General features: G+C 43.4%; 1 protein-coding gene across 3 annotated transcripts; it reads left to right on the top strand.

The window, feature by feature from the left end:
• The first annotated feature begins 850 nt into the window (after window positions 1–850).
• Window positions 851–18,482, top strand: SMARCE1 (SWI/SNF related BAF chromatin remodeling complex subunit E1). 3 transcript variants are annotated; one of them, XM_082331745.1, is made up of 11 exons: window positions 853–1,136; window positions 2,164–2,214; window positions 2,739–2,782; window positions 5,904–6,071; window positions 8,334–8,414; window positions 9,543–9,674; window positions 11,216–11,387; window positions 13,976–14,148; window positions 15,145–15,246; window positions 15,806–16,016; window positions 16,838–18,480. In XM_082331745.1, the coding sequence occupies exons 2-11, from the start codon at window positions 2,208–2,210 to the stop codon at window positions 17,047–17,049; spliced, it is 1,302 nt and encodes a 433-aa protein (XP_082187871.1). In that variant the 5' UTR covers window positions 853–1,136; window positions 2,164–2,207; the 3' UTR covers window positions 17,050–18,480. The 3 variants fall into 3 exon arrangements, with proteins under 3 accessions (XP_082187873.1, XP_082187871.1, XP_082187872.1); XM_082331746.1 differs by having other exon boundaries at window positions 856–1,136; window positions 5,904–6,008; window positions 16,838–18,478; XM_082331747.1 differs by lacking the exon at window positions 9,543–9,674 and having other exon boundaries at window positions 851–1,136; window positions 16,838–18,482.
• Window positions 18,483–22,521: the final 4,039 nt, after the last annotated feature.

Genomic DNA, 22,521 nt, shown 5'->3' with positions numbered 1-22,521 from the left:
TTTGAGTTGGTCAGTCTGATTTAGCTCAAAGTTATCATCTACAGAGGTTTATAACCCAGGGTCTTTCCCGCAGCCTGTGTGACCAGCCTTCCTTCACGCCACCCCACAGGCTGACCCGCTTGCTCTAGGCCGCCTTCTGTGCATGCCCTTTCATCGACGCACCGGCACCTTCCCGCCTTTCCTCACGCCACGGCAAGCGCGGCCGGACCGAGGGCCGCATCCTGCTCCTCTTCAGCCTCTCCTCGAAGAGATGCCATCCCCAAACCACCGTTTCAGCACCGCGCTGCGTACTTTACACAAAAGGTTCCCCAGCACCGCCGGGACTGTTCACCCGACTTTATGGGATTTATTCGGGCGCAGACACTACGCGGCCGCATTTGTCCAGACGCCTCCCGGGCAGCCCCGGGACCAAATCGCCTCAGGTCGCCGCCGCGCGCTCCCCCTCAGGGGAAAAAGGCGCCAAACGGCCTCCCCCGGCCGCCCCCCGCCTGCTTGTTCGCCGCCGCAGATTCGCCACCGGGCGACAACGCTGCCGCTCCTCCCGCCCGACGGCTGCGGGCACGCTAAGAACGGCCGGGGCTGCCCAGCGGGGAGCCGGCTCGGCGGAAGGGCGGGAAGCGGGTTAGCCTCCCTGTGGAAAGTGCTAACGGGAACGTGAAGGCGGGCAGTTTCCCGCCTGCACCTTCCCCTTGCTGTCGTGGAGCGAAGCGGACGAGCCCCGCGCTGGAGACTGCGAGCCTGGGGCGGAGACAGCGCGGCCCGCAGGGCGCCTCGGGAGCGCCGGTAACGCCCCCACCGAGCGAGGCGGCGCCTCCTCCCCGGCAACGGCGGGGCGGGGCCGCGCCCGCGCGCAGCGCCCGGAGCGCCTCTGCCCCCTGCGTCCCGCAGATTCGCCACAGCCCCTTCCGGCCCCCGCCGGCCCCGGAGGCGTGCGGGGAAAGCCTCGGCCCGGCGGGGGCTCCGGGGCGAGCAGGGCAGGCAAACCGCCTCCCCCTTAAAAACCAGGCCCGCCGCCGGCAGGCTGGAGGAGGGCGGGGGCGGCGTGTCGAAAGTGCGGAGCGGAGCGCGCAGGCGCCGTCCTCGCCGTCGCCCCGGCCTGGTGGGGAACAAAGGGAGCGCGGCCGGCGCCGGAGCGGGTGAGTCGGGGCGGGGGCTCCCGTTCGGGGCGGCCCGGCCCGGCGGCTGCGGGGCGGGCAGGCCCAGGGGCACGCCGCGGCCCAGGGAGCGGCCTGGGGGGTGCGGAGGTAGGCCCCGGCCCGCTCCCCGGTAGCGGCCGCTGGGGCGGAGGGGGCCGCGCCCTCCACGGGCGGTCACGGAGGGACGGGGCGGGGGGCCTCCAGCAGCCGGCCCGGAGCTGCAGCGGCCGCCGGGTCGGCGTGGGCCTCCCTCCGCGGGGGCGCAGCGGCGTTTCCCGGCGCCAGGAGCCCGGTGCGCTCGGCCCCCGCCGCCCAGCCCGGGGAGGGGGCTCGGGGAGACTGAGGGGTCCCGCGTAGCCCGGGCCCGCCCCCGGGCCTGCTCCCGTTCGGGCGCCTCTGGAACGTGACGAGCGGTCCCGTGTTGGGGAAGTTGTGCGAGTCCGCAGCCGAGTTATTAATCAGGAATTTCAAAAGGAGGTCCGGCTTCTGCTGAAACTTCGGAGGAGTTATTTGAAGAGAAAGAGACCGAAAAAATACTGCTTTGTATAGCGCTTTTTCCATAGGCACCGACGGGCTTGTTGCTCAAAGGTTAAATATGCTCACATCCCGCGGCCTGTGATGGTGCTGCTGTCGTGTTTGGCGATTATTTTTTTTAGTACCGTGTAAAGGAGATACTATTTAATTTGGCCACTTATACATTCATACCGGTTTTCTGAAACAGCCAGTGTAAAATAGTGTGGTATGTTATTTTTATTTCTTAAGGAGAAAACATGTATATACTTAAAATCTTTAATATGGAGATGACATATACCTCAGTGTTATTTCACAGCTATTTAAGGCCAGATTCCTTGGAAAGTACATTCATTTTTCAAAGAGATAACACCTTAGTTTTAAGAAACCTTTTTGTCTTTATTTCAAAATTGGCAAACTTTTTGGTAATTCATGGTAACTACAATTATTGACGTTTCAAAGATCTGGGAAAGCAAAGGCGTAATATTTAATAGCATGATATTCTTTTGTCTTTCAGAAATACAAATATAATGTCAGGTGGCTGAGAATTTGCCTATCAAAATGTCAAGTAAGTTCAGATTTTTTTTTTTTTTTTTTTTTGTTCCTTTAACTTGATGAATTAAAGATCTGGTTCAGCAGAACCTGTTTGTGAGATTCCTTGCATTAAGAGGAATGATATGGAGTATAGTCATTTCTGACTAAATTCTTGGCCTTAAATCTTGCTGTGGCTGATTTCTGGTATATTGTTTTCGTAGAAAATCCAGATATCACAGCTCGTCCCAAATCCTGTTTCACTGCATTTTTGCTTACTCTCTTTTTAATTGATGCGTATATAAATGGATTTCAAATTCTTCAGTCTTATGTCTAAATAAAAGGAGAGCAATGGTGTGATCTTAATTTTTTTCTTTCTTTTCTTTCTCTTCTGTTCTTTGCTTTACACTCTTCATTGGCAAGATGCAAAGTCTTTGAGAGTAGGATTTCTGTCTTGTTTTTGTAAATTGCTTAAAAATGTTTGCCACAGCAGATGCCTTATAAAGAATTCTTTCAAATTTTCAAGAAAAAAAAAATTTGCTTACATTTATATCTTAACAGAAAGGCCATCTTATGCCCCACCTCCTACCCCAGCTCCTGCAACCGTAAGTATAGTGATTTTTTCCTCATTAACACAGATCTGGTAATACAGCCTTTAATAACCTACCAGAGCAATAATTATGGAGTTGGATCACCTTCCTGTATTGGAAACACGAACTAGTTGCATTTCATTATTAATATGATATGCATTGGTTAAATTAATCTCTCTTTTTTTTTTTTTTTTTTTTTAAGCGGTTTGTGAAAGAGAAGCTGAATAAAGCTGTTTCCCCTTTAAGGCTAGATCCTGCAGATACTTAATTTTCTGCAAGCAGTCAGTTGGTCTAAAATTATATTCACAGGGGGTTGCAACAGTACACTGGAATATTTCAGAACAAACTGATATATTTAATTCTAAAACTTCCCATTCAACTTGTGCCCAAATCATGGGCGAACAGTGCATTTTTAATGTTTCTGTTGTACCTAGCTGACTTTCAGTGGAATGCAGGAGTATGGAAAATTCTGTTATACTGGGTCAGAATAATGAAACACTCGTGATGACACTTAATCAAATTTCTTGAAATCACTGGTAGTTTGAAGTCTATGGCATGAGAAATATTTTACTTTGTAGTAACATGGTATGGAATGAAAACATGAACAGTAGCGTTGAATCATGTCCACTTGCATTCATGCCTGTATAAAAAGGTACTGAAATACCAGTATGCTGTGGTCGGGAAAGCATTTGAAAGCAAAGGCACCTCTTCTGTGGTGTTTACATTTCTAAATAGCTTGCATTTTAGGAGTAACATATTCACATGAGAAAATACAAATCTTTTGTACAGAAGAATGAGCAAAGATGCTATAGTGAAATTTTTTACCAAAGAAAATTTGAAAACGGTTATCCAGTAGAGCGTCCTTGATCTCTGCATCTGGGATGAAAACTGCAGAGTGGGATTTAGATGAAATGTGATCCTTCAAATTTATTGTGCCATACTTTCCATTTAAAGAGGCTTGAAAATGATATAATGTATAAATATAAGTTATGTTCTTAAAAATTTACATAAATAAAACTTTATTTGCGTAGTTTGTTCAGAGTTTTCATTTTGCACACAACTTTTGTGCCAGTATTAGAAGCAACGCGATGGCATCTACTCTTACAACTGGATTCCTGCATCGAGAGCTGTGCATGTACATGTGTGATTCCTTTGGGATGTAGCATGGGTACAGATGTTACACAACGTACATCGATGTCGTACATTCTTTAGTCAAGTTAGAAGCCTTCAGAAGGGTACATGAAACAAATTTCAAAACTGCGACTAGTGACATGCGTTACCTGTCTTTCAAGCATGTTCTGTATTACTTGCATCTTATGCAGTCCTTGAGGGGATAGTCTGTGCTCTGTTAGTGCAAGCCATAAAAGTAGACAAATAACCTTGCTTGTTCTTCCACAGCCAGTTCCAGTTACTACAGTCAACAAAATACCAGTAGTTCTCATAACTACACTATTATAGCTGAAGTAACAATTCTCCGTGTCATGCAAGGTAGTTCCCTTGTAACATCTAAATCCTGTCTTGCAGAAATAAAGAATTAAGCAGACAGAGATTACAATTGTCACCTGATTTTATTGAAGAGGTGTAGTTCAACATATTCAAAACCTGTTGTTATGGTAATACAGAAAAATATAGTAAAATGGCGTCTTACGAAATAGTGAATGTGTGTGTCATGATTACAGGCATACAGATGGAGTAAATGTCAGCTGCCATGACTGAATTTTAAAAGTTTGGCAATAAAATACATATATTTGAAGGCTGACTGTTAAAGGATAATTTTACTCTGTATTTGTATTTTTAGAAATAAACTGACTACAGTGTGTCCGCATACACTTTAAGACTTCACAAGTTAATGTAGTTCAGCTTCTAGGTTATTTTTGTTCAATGCTTGTATTTGTCATATCTTGATTCTTGGAGTCCTGAATTTATTTGTGGACTTTTTGTAACTGTAATCTAGAATGGGTCCAGTCAGCAAATCACTTTAAAAGACTATTGGAATATGTGTTTCTTAAGGGCCAAAGTGCTACTAAAGAGTGGGACGCTGTGCAGATGACACTGAAATGTCTCGAAACGCTACAGGATATCGTGAATCCTAATGGAATGATAGGACCACCACAGCCAGGACTTGACCACAATTACTATTAAATAGTTGATCCATTTTTTTTTTCCCAACAAAATTTGATTGGGAAGTGGGGGATAACGGAAAAAGGCAGGAGAGAGATTTATGTGAGGAGGGGAATACAGGGAACCTTCTGATACTTGATTGTATGTAGATGATGGGTAAGAAGGGATTGTAAAGAAATTAGTCTTCTCTATGTTACTGAGGTCAGAATGAATTGATCCACTTTCAAGAATGAATGAAGATGTGTTGATTAACTTCTGAAATTGTCTCGGATTCAGTGACCTGTTAAGACTAGTTTGTAGTTTCTAACCTGTAGATCTTATTGCAGTGGTTCCTCAACTCTGCCAGCCTGCAGCCTGCCTCATAACAGACGGATCCCTCTGTGAATTGTCTTCTCTCCCAGCTTTCTAATTGCAGTTCCCCGAAATATTTAACATTTGCAAGCCACCAGGAAAGTGTTCAGATACTGGTAGTGGTGTGCAGATGGTGCTTTGAGAGAGTTGGTTTTTTTTTTTTTCTTTTCCTATTTATTTACGGTATAATATTTGTTGGAAAGGCAGAAGGGAAGAAGAGCAGACAGGGATTTTCATTGGTATAGTAAATGTTGATACTGGAGATTTCTGCCCGATTACTGTGTGCTGTGTTGCCTTGTAAGCTTAACCCTTTAGATACAAGAGTCTTACCAAATTGCTTGGTGGCTTATGTTGGAAAATTTTATTAGCCATGAGCTGGGTTTATAGAATACTTGTTTAAATGAGTTACACACTTAATAGAAATAAAATCGCCAACTTCAGACAGAAATTTGTAGTGACACATTTGTTTAAAAGCCCTGTTTCCTTAATAGGTTTATATTGGAGTAAGTTGTGTGTGTTGAGAAGATACCAACTGCTACACCTCATTTGCTTGTTTAAATTCTGGTTGCTTTTGCATGCCATATTGCAGTTCATTTTCATTTCTGTGTTTTCCTCGTTTGAGCTCATTTCTCATTCGTGTTTTTGTCTCATTTGTTTCCATCAGCAAATGCCCAGCACACCAGGGTTTGTGGGATACAATCCATACAGCCATCTGGCCTACAACAACTACAGGCTGGGAGGGAACCCGGGCACCAACAGCCGGGTCACGGTAGGAGAATCAACTATTACATCATCCGGCAAACAACAGGAATTGACCAGAAATGGCTTTAGAGTTAGGTTCTTCTGAATCTTGGCTGCTGCCACTTCTTTATAAAACAAAAAATTACTTCTGATTCTTATTCCCCACCCCTACCCCTTCCCTTTCACTCTGAAACCTTTTGCAGGAAAATGGACTTCTACTCAGCAGAGAAAAAAATGTGGTAATCGTATATGATGCAGAACGTAGAAATGACAGACTTTGTGGTCTTCAGTGACCACTGCATGCTTAGGGAGAAGTTCTGTAGTGTGGGTACAAATTCTTGGAGGGAGGGAACTGCTCATTTTATTGAGGTTTATTGGCACAAAAATACGGAAGAACATTTTGCAAACTGGAGATCATTGATAGTAGTTGCATCATACTATTGAGCCATCAAGAGATGCAAGCCTTTATTTTTCTTTCCAGTCTTAGTCTGGTAATAACTGCAAAGTCCCAAGTTCAGAAACGATTTTTTTCAACAGAAGTGTGATGATAACAAAATAGAATCCTTTCAGATCTTATGTACTCTGTCAGTGTGTGGAAAATGGATGTTACGTTCATTTTTCATGGAGTAAACAAAGTGAGATGGAGTCAAGCGATGAAAGGTGACAGCTTCTTTCAAATACAAATAAAAGTCCTGAGGATTGGATGCAGTTAGGAAACGGACTGCAAATGTAACATTTTCATAACTAACATAACAGAGTAAATCCCTGATTTTTTTTTTTTAAGTTTCTGTAATTCTCATAACTTTAAGGTTTTTCATGTAAAACTTTCTATCTCAAAACATCTGATTAGTTTGGAACGTGATACAAAGATTTCTCAAGGAACAAATATGTGGTGCTTTTAATGAAGTGTACTCTTTTTATGCCTCTCTTATATAAACCTTTCAAACTTCATAGATGAAGTTCATCTGGTTCATTAAACTGTTTACAGAAAAGACCTTCCCCATACAAGCTGGAACTTGACTGAATGTACTGTCTGAACATAGACCTTTTTCCTTATATAAGAATAAGTTAGGTTTTGTCTGAGAACTTTCATTGTTTCTGTATGTCATAAGCATATACAGCCTTCTCTGCCATGCATATATCAATATATGTATGGTGTCTTTAAATTCCTGTTAATTTAAAAGCATTAAACAATTTCCGTTAATGTTTTTCAAATCCATCTGTATGTGTATATATGTATACATTTTGGTAATGCATATACCTCATGTACATTATTTATATCTATACACAATTCTGTATGCGTTGTTTCATAGAGCTCCATAAATTCAGCAAAACAAAAAATATCGAGGAAAAATTTGGAAGCTGAATACTGAACACGAGCCGCCTTTGGCCAAATCCAAGTATTTGCTTATCTGTGGCCGTAGTCCTGAAAAATCTTGAAGCTGCTTTATATTTTTATGAAAATGCTCCCACTTAATATAATAGAACTCCTCGCATGTGTAAGTGCTTGAAGAGTGGAGGTTTTCAGAACTTGCGGTTGACAGGGACTGTAATGCTACTGCGCTATTTCAGGAGAAACCCCTGTCAGGTGTTTTGTAGATTGAGGGGACCAGAGGGGATGCAACAACTTTCAGCAACAGTTAGTGCTCAGTGTCCTTTTGTTTAGTGCGAGCAATATGCTTGACCACGTACAAACCTGAAGGAAGATAAGAGCACAGAAGGACATTACAGGCTAATTTGGACGATTAAGTGCAGCGTGGATACAAGTAATGCACACATTGGCAGATCAGTTGCATAGGGTTGTTTTCTTTTCACAATGAGTAGTTTAATTGGCTCCAAATTACCACTGACAAATTTTGCAGACAAATACATTGCTAAAATGATCCGAAAATGAAAATATGTCTCTAACTTCATGATCTTAAACTTTCTGCTTATCTTTTTTTCACCTGTACAGTAGCCACAGTAAATTTGTCAAAACAGGTACAATAAATTGCTCATCAGAAGTGAGGAAAGCAACCTGCTGGGATTGGTGTTTCCATGTAAATGTGTGTTTCAGTTTTAAGAATATGGAGCCCTTTTGCAGATTTACCTAGTTACTGCTCTGTAAACTTAAGTTAAAAGGACAAACTTAAAGTGGAAAAATAATACTGTGAGGACCAGCGCTAGTTAGTACCTGTTCACAGTCTGGGTAGTTTTTTTTGCTGATGTTGCTTGTTTCTCTTGGTGGGGAGGCTGTAGGGGGCTGTAGTTTGTTTGTGTTAACTGCACAAGAATGAGTGTTTACCAAAACTAGTGTGTATAGAAACTGTCCGGTGATCACATTAACAAATGGATTTATTCGGTTCTTTTATAGGCTTCCTCTGGTATTACCATTCCAAAGCCCCCCAAACCCCCAGACAAGCCCCTGATGCCCTACATGAGGTACAGCCGGAAGGTGGGTATACAGTGTCAAACAAGTAATAATAAAAGTTAGCGTTCGTATGTGCTAACAATTAATTGCTATTGTCTTAGTTTCAGCTTCTAAACTTTTTACTTCTAACAGCCTGCACGTTCTTTTAAGGGAATTGTAAAGTACAGATGCATTGCCCTTCAGAATAAAGGCAGCAGTAGTCTGTTCACGCAGTTGCCAATTTCTGGGGGGAAAAGTTTTCTCTAAAATGATAATTACTACCACTGTCTCTGCTGACAAGGATCCACCCTGCCACATTCAGAAGTGCCTGTGACTTACTGACAGAACTTTTTTATATAAAGGAAGTATTCCTTGCGGTATACTGGGCTTGGTACAGTGCTGTAGCTGGACTGAAGAGTAGCAATGAGTGGACTTTGCATGTTCTCCTTCACCAACCTAGCCTGTGGCAACGTTTACTTCGCTATTCTATGAACTGTTTGACAGAAAGTAGGAGAGAGACTCTTGTGGAGTCTGAAATCTGATGGGGCATGGGGAGGGCATGTCAGCCTGTCTGAAGCGGGTGAGCCAGAAGGAGTTTCTTCCACTTCTGGTAAAGTATCTTTACCAGCATGTCTGTCTTAGGCAAAAAAACCATCAACAAAAAAAAAAAGTCAAGTGGCGCAGCAAGAAATAACACTGGCAGCTCTCTCCTTGTTTTTTTTTTTTTCCCTATAAAGTTAGAAACTTTTTTGGTGGAGTCAGAACTTGTTGGAACTCAAATTGATCAGCAAGACTGAAAAATATTTTGAAATGTTACATTCTGATCTGAAAAGCTCAGTGCTCTTTATCATAATCTACTGCTGGATGTGTTTACTCAGTAGCATTTTTTTTTTTCCCCGAGATGCAGCGATGTGCATTTAAGAAGATAATTAAGAGGGTTAAAGGCAATATTCTCATGAAACCAAAGCCATTTCAGCAATTGCCTGTTTCAGTAGATGGCTTCCTGCTGACTTCCTGCCCCAGAAAATAATCGAGATAGTTTAGCCAGACTCATTCCTAACTTAATCCTGTTTTTCATGGTGATTCCAGAAAGAACACTGAGATGACAATATAAAATGTTTAATTTGGAAGTATTTAGATATCATTAGTAAAGCTCCAGCTGTTTCTGTTAAGGTCTGGGACCAAGTGAAGGCGTCCAATCCTGATTTGAAGTTATGGGAAATTGGCAAGATTATTGGAGGAATGTGGCGAGATCTCACTGATGAAGAGAAGCAAGAGTATTTGAATGAATATGAAGCTGAAAAGGTAAATGGAAGAAATCTGGGATGTTTATTACAGCTGATTCTTCTAGGAACTGGTCTGAGAAGAAAAATTCATCTTCCCCATGCAGTGGTGTATGAGGCATTCACGAGACCCCTGTATGTAACTTAAATGGAAGTATGTCCTGACACGTCTTTTAGATTTTTTTTAAATAACTGTACATCAACTGTGACTGGTCAGTTTTTAGACCTAATTCAAAACGAAGTATTTATAATTGAGTGTCAATTTTAACTGTTTTTAATGAATGGATTTGATTGTACAACATCAGTATTGAAAAGATTGTCTCAACACCAAAATCCTCTTTCAAAACTGGTGCTCTGCAACTACTGCTATTGTCATGAACGTGTTCATAAAAGACTTCCAGTCACGTAGGGTTTGGTTTTCATGGTGTAATCTGGTATAACTCCACGCTATGGCATAGTGTTTCGTTTCTTAATAGAAAAACGCTACCACTTTTAGGGTTTTCTTGTAGTTTTGTTTTGGTTTTTATTGATCTTCGTGACAGAAGATGACAGCTACCTCGTGTCTAGGTTGGTAAGTGTTGAGGACCTTTACAAGACTGTTACTGTGATCCTAAGGTGCGAAGGGAAAATTGTCCAGCTGCTGTGTTGTGCTCAAACATGGTAGGCATCTGAGGCTGTGTATAACCTGGTCAAACCTGAGCTGTTTTTATTCCAAGTCAATAGAGAAGTTGGGGAAAAAAAAAAAATCAAGGAATTCTATTTTTTAACTTGATAATGATGTTTAGATTGTAAGCTCCTTGGGGCAGGGGCCATCTTGTTTATATTTTTAAAGTGCCTAGGCAGAAGGATTCCAGTGCTAATCATAAAGAAAACAAGACGTTTAGGTACTTTTAACAATATTGTAGATTATATCTGATTTTTTTATTAGGAATATCTCAAATCACTGCACAAAATCTAGACTTGGCGAATTTTAAAAGTGAGATTAAAGAAAGCAATTCAAAGGGAAAAATACTTCAAAGAAGGTGAAAATAGTGATGCAGTCCTGCTACCAGGAGGAGACAGTAGTCTGGCTGCAGCATTCTGTATCATCCCACTGCAGGGATGGATCAAAGAACGGAGAAATCACAAGTTATTTTGAAAACTGGTTCATGACATACTGGAATAAGGAAAGAGAAGAAATCAGAATCAAAGATCTAGTTAGAACTCCAGAGAATTATTGAGTATATTTTAAGTTAACTCATTTTCTTTATCTTCAGAGTTTGTCTGATCATAAATGCCTTGTTCTGAGGTGTTTGGTTTTTAAAGCTCAAAAAACAAAGCTATTGTAAGACTTTTCAGGTATTACAACTGAAATGTACCTAAAAGCCCAGCTAGTGTTTTTAAAACATGAATGACTATGGAAGAAGTTCTAATTTGTAAAAAGAAAGACGAGAGGATATGGTCATTTGTGTATCAGCCAGATGATTCAAAATAGCTTTGTCTGTATAACTGCAGTTTGAGTTCTACAGCCTACGGTCTGAAATCGTCCAATGGTGCAATCAAACAATATTGGTCACATTTCAGATAGAGTACAATGAGTCCATGAAGGCCTACCATAACTCCCCTGCGTACCTTGCCTACATCAACGCAAAAAGTCGTGCTGAGGCTGCATTAGAAGAAGAAAGCCGACAAAGGCAGTCACGCATGGAGAAAGGTGAACCTTACATGAGCATACAGCCAGCAGAAGACCCAGATGGTAAGCAGAAAGGAATTTGTATGCGGGTCCAGTCTCATTGCAGGACTGACAGGATAGAGAAACGGACTCCGGATACGGAAAACTACCAGCATGCAGCTTTCACAGTGCCTAACATGGCTTCCTTTCTATTTTGGTACCTTTAATACTGATTTTCATTATCACGTCTTATTTCATACAGCTAACGGCTGACCTTGTCTTGTTTCCAAAAACTAAGGTGGCAAGCCAGTGACAAAAGTTATTCTAATCCTTAATTATGTGTGAAGTAATGCTTACAATTCAAAACAAATAGGTCTGCTTAAAGCTCTGTAATAGCTTTAACATATGCGCTATAAAAGGCTTAGATGCTTGATTTAATCCAGCTTGAATGGAATTTTGTGCTTTATTACCAGAAGCCCATAATTCTGACAGGCGGAGAGTTCTGGTATGATTAAGAGCACCTGAACTTTGAATGTGTTCAACAACTGTCATTTGAGATTGTTTAGAAAATACGTTACCCTTGATGTTGACAAGTTGATGAGAAAATTCTGCAAGTTTATTTGACTGCAAGGAAATGCACCCCACCCAGTGGGAACACTCACTCATACACCTAACGTCTACTTCTAAATCCATGACCAAATACTTGTTGAAACCTGAGAGTGAAAAATGTACTCGGTCAGTTACACCCCTTTTTTTTTTCCTTCCCCCTTGGAAAAGTACACCCTTGAGATAAAGCTCATGACGAACAGCACTTTCCCCAGTGTGAGGTAACTGCAAAATTTGTGTAAATGCATTTAGTGTTCCGGTAGCTGGCATTTTGGGACTTCAGGTTCTGTTCTCTGCTGCCTGGGCCCAGTGAACTCGGTCAGAACCAGCTGCACTAGGCCCTGGCTTGCATCTGCTTACGTCTGGAACAAAACAGCACGTTATTTTCCGTGACACAAACGTTGCTTCTGTCTGATCCTGCATGTCACTAGGAGCAAGAACTTGTATGCTAAAAAGGAATCTTACCAAGAGGACAAAGGCACAGCTTTAAGGAGACCCATTTGCTTAGTACTTTGTCTCTTGCAAATCTGTAATCTTGCCACTATTTTTCTCTTTTCACTTCATTTAATCGGATACCTCAATGAGAAATTGAACATAACACTGAAATAAAGCAGATAGAGACTTTCATTAAGCTAGTTACCATCTTTGGCAATGTTTTCTGGAGTGATATGTTAGGATTCTCTTTAAGATTTCTGTGAATAGATGGAGAATAATCTCCATTAGGAAAACTTGATGTAAAATAAATTCAACTTCTGGACTTTTCTACATGACATCATTTTGGAAGATAATTCATACTTGTTGCTCAACATTTTAATACTCAAGTAAATATGAAATGTTCTCTCAGAAGTTTATTCTAAGTTGGTTTACTCACCAATACTTCATGCTATTTAATTACTGTGCTTCCAATTCTAATTAGTTTGACTTGAATTTTTTTGAGTCTGTTTTGTAGATAGGTTCTCGATACCAAAACTGCAGACTGTGGTTTGATTTTTATTATGTTGAAAGGCTTTGCCTGCTTTCCTTGAAGAAATACAGAAAGTCACAGCATAGGAGGACTTCTGTCTTCTATGGGCTGCAAGCTGTTGAGTGCTGCTAGATATAGGAAAACATGTTATTTTGCTCTGCTTTGTAGCACCAAACTGAATTTTACTTTTAAAATGAGAACCTAGTACAATCCATAATGCCATAGTTAATGTTAAATTCTGTAACTAGATTAAAATTGTCCAAGTTCATATCTTGCCGTAAATTGGAAGCGCTTTTAATTTGATTGGAGAGAAAAAAAATCCTTGACCTGAAATACTCTTAAATCTTTGTAGCTAATCCTCTAGATGCATGTCAGACAAGACAGTTTGGTCCCTGTTGGGCTTCCTTTAATTTCTTTCCTCTGCAAGAAGCTTATAAGGAGACCAGCACTTGACCTATTGCTTGTGTACTTTTTCTCCTGAAGTGTACTTTTTTTTTCAGTAGCTGTTCTTTAGAGAACTGCATTTACTAAAACAAAATATAATAATGCTCTTATTACATTACTATGAATTTTCAGTGATGAGTAAACATGTATCACTGCTTCATGCTTTCATTCCTCAGTGTTTCAAAAAATAAGCCTTTTTGGTCTGTGCTACAAAGCTTATTTAAATAGGAGTCACTCTCCTGTTGGTATTTTGCACTGGATATTGTTCCGGCAACATGATTAATCAGGAATGGTTTGGTGGTTTTTTGGTTTTGCTTTGTTTTTTTTATTTGGTGTATTAATAGTCCCTCTTACTCTAGAAACATGGAAAGCAACACAGTAAATAACTAAGTAATCCAAATTTCAGACATGTGGGAAATGCATGTAAACTCGTAGCTGTTATAGCTGTGCCAGGGTAAACGGTGTCCTGTCCTCATACTGTCTTTTTTTCTGATTACCTGATGTTCTATATTTGTTAGTATGAACTTTGTGACGTGACAGCAACTGGTGTTAGGGGGTTTATGTTGTTTTTAATTAGTGGTAGCGTGGGTTCAGTGTCGTTGGACTTGGTCCTCACTTTGTGGAACTGAAGCAGTTGCGCTTAAAACTCTTGTTTCAGATTATGACGATGGATTTTCTATGAAGCACACAGCCACAGCTCGTTTCCAGAGAAACCATCGTCTCATCAGTGAGATACTGAGTGAAAGTGTGGTGCCCGATGTCCGCTCTGTTGTCACTACAGCTAGAATGCAAGTTCTTAAACGCCAGGTTCAATCTTTAATGGTTCATCAGGTAAAGATAAATTATATGAAGGCAGCTAAAACATAATGGTGTTGGGCTGTACTCCAAGTCTCGGATCATTTGATAGTCTACGTGACTGTTCTTGTTGGGTGTCAATGTTCCGTACGCTTGAATAGCTAATCCCTGGGTTTTCTTGGGAGTTGCAAGATGTGAGACTTCACCTTCTGTGCTGTTATTGAGATCATGTTAAACTATATTTTGTTCTTTAGGATATCTTAAGTATTAATTCCATAGCTCTTCATTGTTGTACATAACCCTTCTGTATGTAGTGTAAGTCTCCTGTTCAGTAGGCACTGGTAGAGTTGTGGCTTTCAGGTAGCCTATGACTCATAATCTTCTTTGTAACGATTCTTTATTACAGTAAATTGTCCCTATTGTAACATTTTTCATTGGAAGTTCAATGCATACCAGGAGATCTAGTGAAGTCACGCACGCACGTTTCACCTAGCTTTGACTGGGATATGCCTGTATTTTCCAAACAAGCCTGTTAACAGAAGAATCCTGTCGGTGCAGTCAGTGCACATGTGGGTGAAGAAAACTGAGAGACCAGAATGAGAGAGAGATTTGTTGCTTTTTTAATTAACAAAAGAAGATTTGGGGGGCGGTACCCCTTCTTTCTTTGAATTGTGGGCTTTCTGTGTTAGAGAATGTAATTGATGGGTTGTGCGCGTATAGGTACCTATGGGGTGTATAATGTGGAAGAAGATGCGTAGATTTTATGCTGGAAGATTCACCTCAAGTACATACTGGTTGTCATTTGTAATACGCCTAGCCAATCCTGAATTACTGCATAGATACGTTTATTGGTCATACTTCTCAATATGAACTCCTTAGCTATTGGGTACTAGATCAAGGAAGGCATGAGGATGTTTATATATTATATGGGTACATTGTAACATATTGGTCTAAATATTTTTGTACGTAGCTGTAAACATTGTCCATTTCTTTAGCCGACTGCATAGTAAGGTTCTTACCATTTATTTCCAGCGTAAACTAGAAGCTGAGCTTCTGCAAATTGAAGAGCGTCACCAGGAAAAGAAAAGGAAGTTTTTGGAAAGCACAGAATCCTTTAACAACGAGCTCAAAAGGGTACCACTCTCGCTCTTCTCCGCTTACTCTGAGGAATCTGCTAGTTACCCCTTTGTACAAGTGCTCTACCCGCTTCTGTTTAGTTCTGTAGTCAATTTTGTAGAATTACACAACTGAGGACTGCCCTGTCCTAGTGTGGGGGTGTTGGAAAGCACACAGTGTTTGCATTTTCATGCTCCTTCAGTGACCTTTAGTGGTGACATTCAGCCAGTACAGTGAAAAGTGCCTTCAGGCTTGACTGGTTGGGTTCACTGGAGAGCAGCTCAAGGAAGGTGGCCTAAAGCCACTGTGGAGAACGTACTGCTCTGTCCTTGGCTGCATTCAGATAACGAGGTTTAGGTTGTTTATTTATATCCCCTCCCCCCCCCCTTTTTTTAATATGCTTGCATCTCCCTCCCTAGGTACTGAAGCTTTTCATATAAACTTTGTCAAATCAAAAGAATTTTATGCTGCATGTAGAAATATTGAACTCATAATTGGGTTTTACTGATGTTTTGTTTTTCAGTGTAACTGGGGTAATAAAAGAGCTTCCCTCTTTTTTTTTTTTTTTAATTGCTAGTTATGCAATTTGAAGGTGGAAGTGGACATGGAGAAAATTGCAGCTGAAATTGCTCAGGCTGAGGAACAGGCTCGCAAGAGGCAGGAGGAAAGGGAAAAAGAAGCAGCTGAGCAAGCTGAACGCAGTCAGAATAACATAGCAGCTGAGGAAGAACAGGCAGCTAACAAGACAGAGGAGAAGAAGGAAGAGGAGAGCGCTCCAATGGAGACAGGTAACCGCATTTGAAGGCCAGCGTCAGAATCCTCAAAGGATCAGCATTGAAGTATCTCTGTAGAGGCTCAGCTTAGCCAGGAGGAGTGCGCTGTACTTCTGCTGTTAGTAGGAAGAAAGGCTTAAGAACAACATTCAGAAGAGTTAACTTCATCTTGCTGAACACAGGTGTTTGCTTTCTGCTCATTAAATTGCCCCTTTTAAAAAGAGGAGAGCTAAGATTCCACAAAGCCACATGTAATGCTTCGTGTGTGATGTACCCAAGGGAAAAAAATGCTTTCTAAACCGAACTCGCCTTTTAGACATCGGTTAGCTAGGAGCAACTGAGAGCGTTTCCTTGTCCCAGTGTCAGCGTCTGGCAAGGACGGTAGAACAGCGCTTCTTCCCATGCTGCTCTTACAAGCTGATTTGCGAGCTTTTTGTATTCCGTACAGTGACATTAGACACCATTACTGTATTTAAGAGTATCAGTGGCTGGTATCTCAGTGAGTCATTGCTGTAACAGCATGAGCGCACGGAAAAGGGGACCGAGGAGTTTGAATTCTAGTGCTTCTGGTTTAACAAGGCCCACTGCTTTCTTGCGCCTGGCCTTCTGAGGTCAGGGAGCTGCAGGTGACTCGGGACCCTGTGTGGCAGGACCGCGTACACCCCGAGCACCGAGAGGTCTGTCGGAGCTGTGCCCGTTACTGCACGTTCTCAGCCACGGAAATAACTGCTATGGAATACACAGATTTATTACAGATTCTGTTTCTTCCTAAATTCTAATTGCAAAACCTGAAATGTATTAGCATGTAAATGACACTGAGAAATCTCTTATTTCAGAAGAGCCTCACCCAGAAGAGAGCACAGAAAACCAGCAGAACGGTGAAGAAGGAACATCGACCCCAGACGATAAGGAGAGTGGCCAAGAAGGGGTCGACAGCACTGCAGAGGAGGGAACCAGCGACAGCAACACTGGTTCAGAGAGCAACAGCGCGACAGTTGAAGAGCCTCCCGCAGACCCTATCACTGAGGATCCTGAGAAGAAAGAATAAATATTGACTCATTTCATGTGTTTCTTTTTAATGAAGTACTGTTTTGATTTCAAAATGTGCTACACGGCTTTTTGTATCTTCCTTGCCTGTATCACTTTTCTCCAAAGGATACTGGGTTTTAATAACATGTGAGATTATCAGCACAGCGACTTACAGGGGCCTTTAGAGGCAAAGGATATCTTAGAACAGACAGAAAAGAAAACCTCATGCGTCTAAACACAGCCGTACAATATGGAGAGAGATTATTGCTTGGGATTTCTTCCCTAGAAAGATAGCATTGCTTTTGGTTTTTATATTAGAAGTCAGGCCGCCTTCCCTTCTTCTAGTTACATGACCACAGTGAAAATGCAGCCGTTCTCAAAGGCCCCTCTTGTTCTCTTGCGGCTGAAGCGAGATGCGGATGCGCGTCACCTCTGCTGCACCCCTCCTGACCTGCCTTTCCCGAGGGACCGCCTGCCCCGACGCACCTGGCTCCTGCAGCCTTGCGTCCGCAGCCAGGATGCCAGTGCTGCGGTCATGGAGGCTGATGAAGCAGCACAGCTGAGAAATGTGGTCAATAGCGCTCGCTTTCTAGAGAGCTTAGAAAGCTCCTGAGGCAGCTTAGAGCTGACACTAGTATTGAGCAAAGACGCCGCCTGTACGGGGTATAACCTTGAGCGCTTCCTTCAGCTAACAAAACCAAAAAACCCCACAGCAGCCTAGCGTGCGTCACCACCGCTGGTTTACTTCTTGCCTGCGAGGACGTCTACTGCAGCTGCCCAGGTCTTTGCTTTTAAAGAAAGCTTTCAGTGCTCCTAAATAAGGCTGAAACCTTGGTCTTAGGGGGTTTTTTTTGTGTGTGTAATCTTTGTTGTCTTTTCTAGAGTAGCTGTTGTACAAGGACGGAAAGTTGCTCATGTTCTGCATGCAGCATTTCAGGAGATCCATTTCCAACGGACCGAGTATAGTCGTCGAAGTAAATGACATATCTTAGGGGTTTTTTTTCTGTGATGCAGGATTCTTTTCAACAACACTCTTTGCTTTTCTTTACCAATTAACTCCTTTATTTGCTACTAAGGTATCCTGGTATGACCTCAGCCAGAGAGACGGCAAAGTACAAAGCAGGAGGGCATTTAAACACATCATGTTCTCTGAGCAGGCAGTCGCTAATACAGCAGAAATGGTAAAAAATAGTAGTTTTACTTGCCCTGAGCTTTCAGAACCTCTGGGAACTCTAGAAATATACTGAAAATGCCACATTTTGCCCTACTGAAGAAAAAAATACACTTAATTGCAACAGCAGGTACAAGCCGTTCCATGACTTTACAACCGTAAGAGACCACATGATGTGTATGCTTCAGTAAACGAGTATGTTTTTACGGAATAGTGGGTATATCGGATGGCAATGTTTTTTTAAAATCCTTTTGGTCTTTTTTTAAATGGTCTAAAAATAATAAAATCCAATGTGTTTGGTTTTTTTAAGCTTACAGTGGTCTGGTTCTTGTCTTTTAAGGTACCACCTGTATTTGATTTAGGGCTTTCATCAGCCGTTCTCCATCTTAACATGGAATTCATTACTGAAATACACTACATGCAAGAAGTTACACTGCAAAAGCACTTTGAAAACCAAAGTAAAAATCCCTCAGCTGGTCGAGGCTTTTGTTGAAATGCTGGCTTTGTCTAGAGGGATCTCCGATGATGGCTCCTGGCTTCGAAAGCCAGTGGGAGAATCTGTAGAGGAAATAATGCAAGTGTTGGTGAACGTGAAATCTCTGCCTGTAAGCTTTTAGCTGCCTCCCTCCAAATTATCAGAAATAATTTTCATGTTACTTTAAACCAAGTAAAGTTTCCTGCGCAAAGGGCCGAGAGGTTCAAGCTTGCAGAAAGCACCCTGCTTGCGAGATGCGGAGAGGAAGATGCGATTGTGGTCCGAATACTCGGTATCTGAAGCCAATTTTTTCTGCTGATTAACTGCTGTGCGTTCTCCCCGAGTTCGCGAGATTTCACGAGCTGATTTGGGCCTTTGTTTCTGCTTGGACGCGGCTATGAAAGCAGGCGCTGTCTGGTATACGCAGCACACCAATCGGTGCCATCTCGTGTGCATATTAAATAGCTTCAGAGGCTCTGCCTCGCCGTTTCCAATTTCACTTCATGCTCCAAGGCAAGTAAACCTTTCGGCAGTTGGTGCCGAGTGGAAGTTCCTCGGTCAGGTGCCTGCTGTCGTTCTTGGAAAGTGCTGGTTCTGCTATGAAATAGCATAATTTAGTGTAATTCTAGAGAACTCGCTTAAATCCTTGCTGCAGACGTGAGGGCAAACCCCGCCACCGGGCTCTGCTTCAGTGGCGAATCCGAGCGCGCCGGTGCTGGCGGAGATCGGCGACCTGGACGATCGAATCCATCCCTACGGACAGGGCTCCGGCTCGCTCCGATCCGCCAACCTGCGCTGCGGAACGCGGCGGAAACGAGGAAGAAAGAGAAATGGCGGCCGCCTCTTCGGCACTGCCACGCGATGAGCTGCCCAAGGGGGAAGGCCTGCGTTTTCCTCGTCTTCTAAGGAAAAGCAGGGTTCTGATACTAACGTGCTTGGAAAAAAGGGTTACCTTGGACACAAAAAGAATCCTCTTAGGAGGAAGCAAACCATGGCTGCTCCTTAATTTCGGTTTTAAAAATTCAAAGCAGTGAAACCTGCCTAAAAATTAAATTTCAATTCAAAATTTCAGTTTCTTGGAAGAGCAGGCGAGTTGTTCTTGCCATTACGCTTAAGCATTCGCAGTCGTACTAGCTAAATTGCATTTTAGGAGTTTCTGCTTAGAGCAATTAAAAGGATTGCTTTTAGAAAAAGACATCTCGAGGCACTTAGAGGAAGGGGGGAGTTACTGAGCGACCCGTTTGGGTTTTACGTTTCATAACTGACTGTGCCAAAACGCTAGGAATTAAGAGGGGAGGGTTGTGCGTTGCACTAACGCGTTGGCCCGAGGAACCCCACGTCGCCAAAACGAACAGACGAAGGCTGAAATACGACGCGTGAAACCTGCGGCACGCACGTACCTGCAGCTGGATATTCTCCTGCCTTGGGCAAAAAGGCAGCCGATTAAGCGGCCACCAGATGCATACTTGTCTCATGGAACAAGGCCGTTCTTTCCAGTAATTTAAAACTTTTAGATTTTTCAAAACTGAAGGCAAAGCTTAGGAAAGCTTGCCCAGCCTGTCCTCCACAGACAGATCTGCGTTACCACTTGTCCCAAAACCCCTCCCCAGGCTACACCAGTGTTTTACTGGGCTCGCAGAATGACCAGGGCCGTGGACGCCTGCAAACACGCAGCCGCCTGTTTTCTTCTACCAAAGCACGGACTCCTCTGCCTAAAAACCGTGTGCTCCTTAATCGATACCATGGCCTGGCCTCTGCATTCAGGCAATAACCCCAGCCAAGGCTGAATGGATTTGTTTTCCTTTCATTTCAGGCTGTTCGGTTGCTCAAAGATACGCACCTTGTTTGCAGAGGCCGTGGTGTGACCGACTTTAACTGAGAAACCAGCAGCATTTGTCTTGAAATTGTGAGTTCTTTGCTAAAATCACATTATTCTAACTACAGAAGCCATAAAAGAACAAGGCTGTTGCCCTTGTGTTTAAAGTTGAAGTTCTGTTTACCACGTTGCATTTCCAGAAAGGTAATTCAGATTTAAAAGAACAAATGGGATCGCTCATCCCTGCCTGTTCGATTCCCCCAGTTCCATCCTGGGATCTGTTAGCGCACCGCATCACGCAGAAACCGATGGCAGCGTTGTTCCCGTCAGCTGAGCTCCCTTTAACAAACCCTTTCGATTATAGACAGGGATTGCTTTGCATCTTAAGCTACACGTCTGAAGGTTTATTTACTGCATTTTGCTCTTCTAAAAAATCGTTTTCTTGAATGATTGTTGCTGCCAACATAAAGCTTTGATTTCTTAAATGCTCCCGGCTGCTGCCTGGAGTGGGGGCCGACCACAGCGGGGCTCAGGTGGAATCGGCTGGCGCAGGAGCAGGAGCCTCCACACCTCAGGTGCTGCAAACGCTCGTTGTGCAACAGCTTTTATCTGTGCAACAGCCTTGGTTTTGAAGGCCCTTTGTGCTTTTCATCTGCTCCGTATTCTCAAGGTATATGTAAATAACCATAATTATTGGCAAAGACAGGGTGTGTTGCAGCTAAGGGTGTGTACCCGAATGAGTAGGTGTCATCCTCAAGGGTAAAGTAACTTCTCCGAGCACATGAAAACCTCCTGGAGGAATGCCCAGAGGGTAGCGTTTGCACCACTGACCAACCCCCGTGTGCTGGCGGAGGTCCCCGCAAGGGACATCAGCATCAGGGACCGGGTGCAGGAGAGGGACCTCCTCCAGGGCTCCTTCGGCCGGCTCCTGCGACAGCCCCTTCCCAGCCCCGCTGCTCCGGGGGCTGCAGCTGGGCCCAGGAGCCTGGTGCCTGCTCCACGCCCCCAGCTGACGATCCACCGACCCGCTCTGGCAGAGCGCGGCTAACGGGAGCTCCCGGCGAGCCAGCACGCCCACCTGCAGCTCCTCAGCAGCACCCGAAACCCTCCCACGAGGAAGATGGAGCAGATAAAGCCCACCAGCTCGTTGTGCCTTGGCTGCTGGGCTTGGCCGTCTGCCTCCTCCACTTCTTGTCTGCTTTGTTTGGCGAGTGGGTGCAAGCTCCTGGACCCCCGGGGCTCCTCCGGCCGTGGCGAGGGTCCCCTGGCTCCTCCCGTGCTGGGGTAGGTGTGGGTGCAGGCTGGGGTGGTGCGGGAGCTGCTGAGGGTGCCGGTGCTGCTGGAGGCAGAGGCTGGGGTCCCCCGGGTGCCCGCAAGCTGGCGAGCCTCGCGCCCACGGGGGCTGACGCGGAAGTGAAGAGGCAAATCCAAAACCCTGCATCGTGGCGAGGGAGTTGTTTGCTTTGGTTTGTTTTTCTCTTCAAGGGGAAAAACCGGCTTTTTTTTCAGAGCCTGACTCAGGCTTTGTGACCTCTGACATCGCCACGGCTCCGCTGTTCGGTTTGTTCTGCAGGTAAAATCAAGTAGGCGAAGGTTCTCTTCTCTATTGGGCAGTTCTCAAAAACATGCTTTTATCTCACCACAAAAATACACTTAGTAAAAGTTATTAAGAAGCCTGGGCTAAAAAAATTGCTCTTAAAGTTTTTTGGATATTTTTTTTTTTTTTTTGCATTAATGTAATTATCAGATTTTATCACGCCCCAAATCCTTCTGACCTACAAAACTGAAATATAATAACAGGTACATAGCACAGAGCAGGCCCCAAAGGGTAAATACTGAAAGGCATTTAGATGTTAAATGTGAAGCAGGCACCTTGTGAGATTGTTCAAAAGCAATTCAACAGGCGAAGAGCTTCACTCCTGGGGAAAGCCACAGCTCTTGGCCTCTTAAGGACTTTAGGTACCTAAACACCCTCTGAAAGCACTAACCACGTACGTGACTGAGGTCAGCTTCCCGTGAGAGACAAGTC

The sequence above is a fragment of the Platalea leucorodia genome (assembly GCF_965183815.1).
Source record: "Platalea leucorodia genome assembly, chromosome: 22".
Lineage (NCBI taxonomy): Eukaryota > Metazoa > Chordata > Aves > Pelecaniformes > Threskiornithidae > Platalea > Platalea leucorodia.
This window is presented reverse-complemented; position numbering and strand designations above follow the sequence as displayed.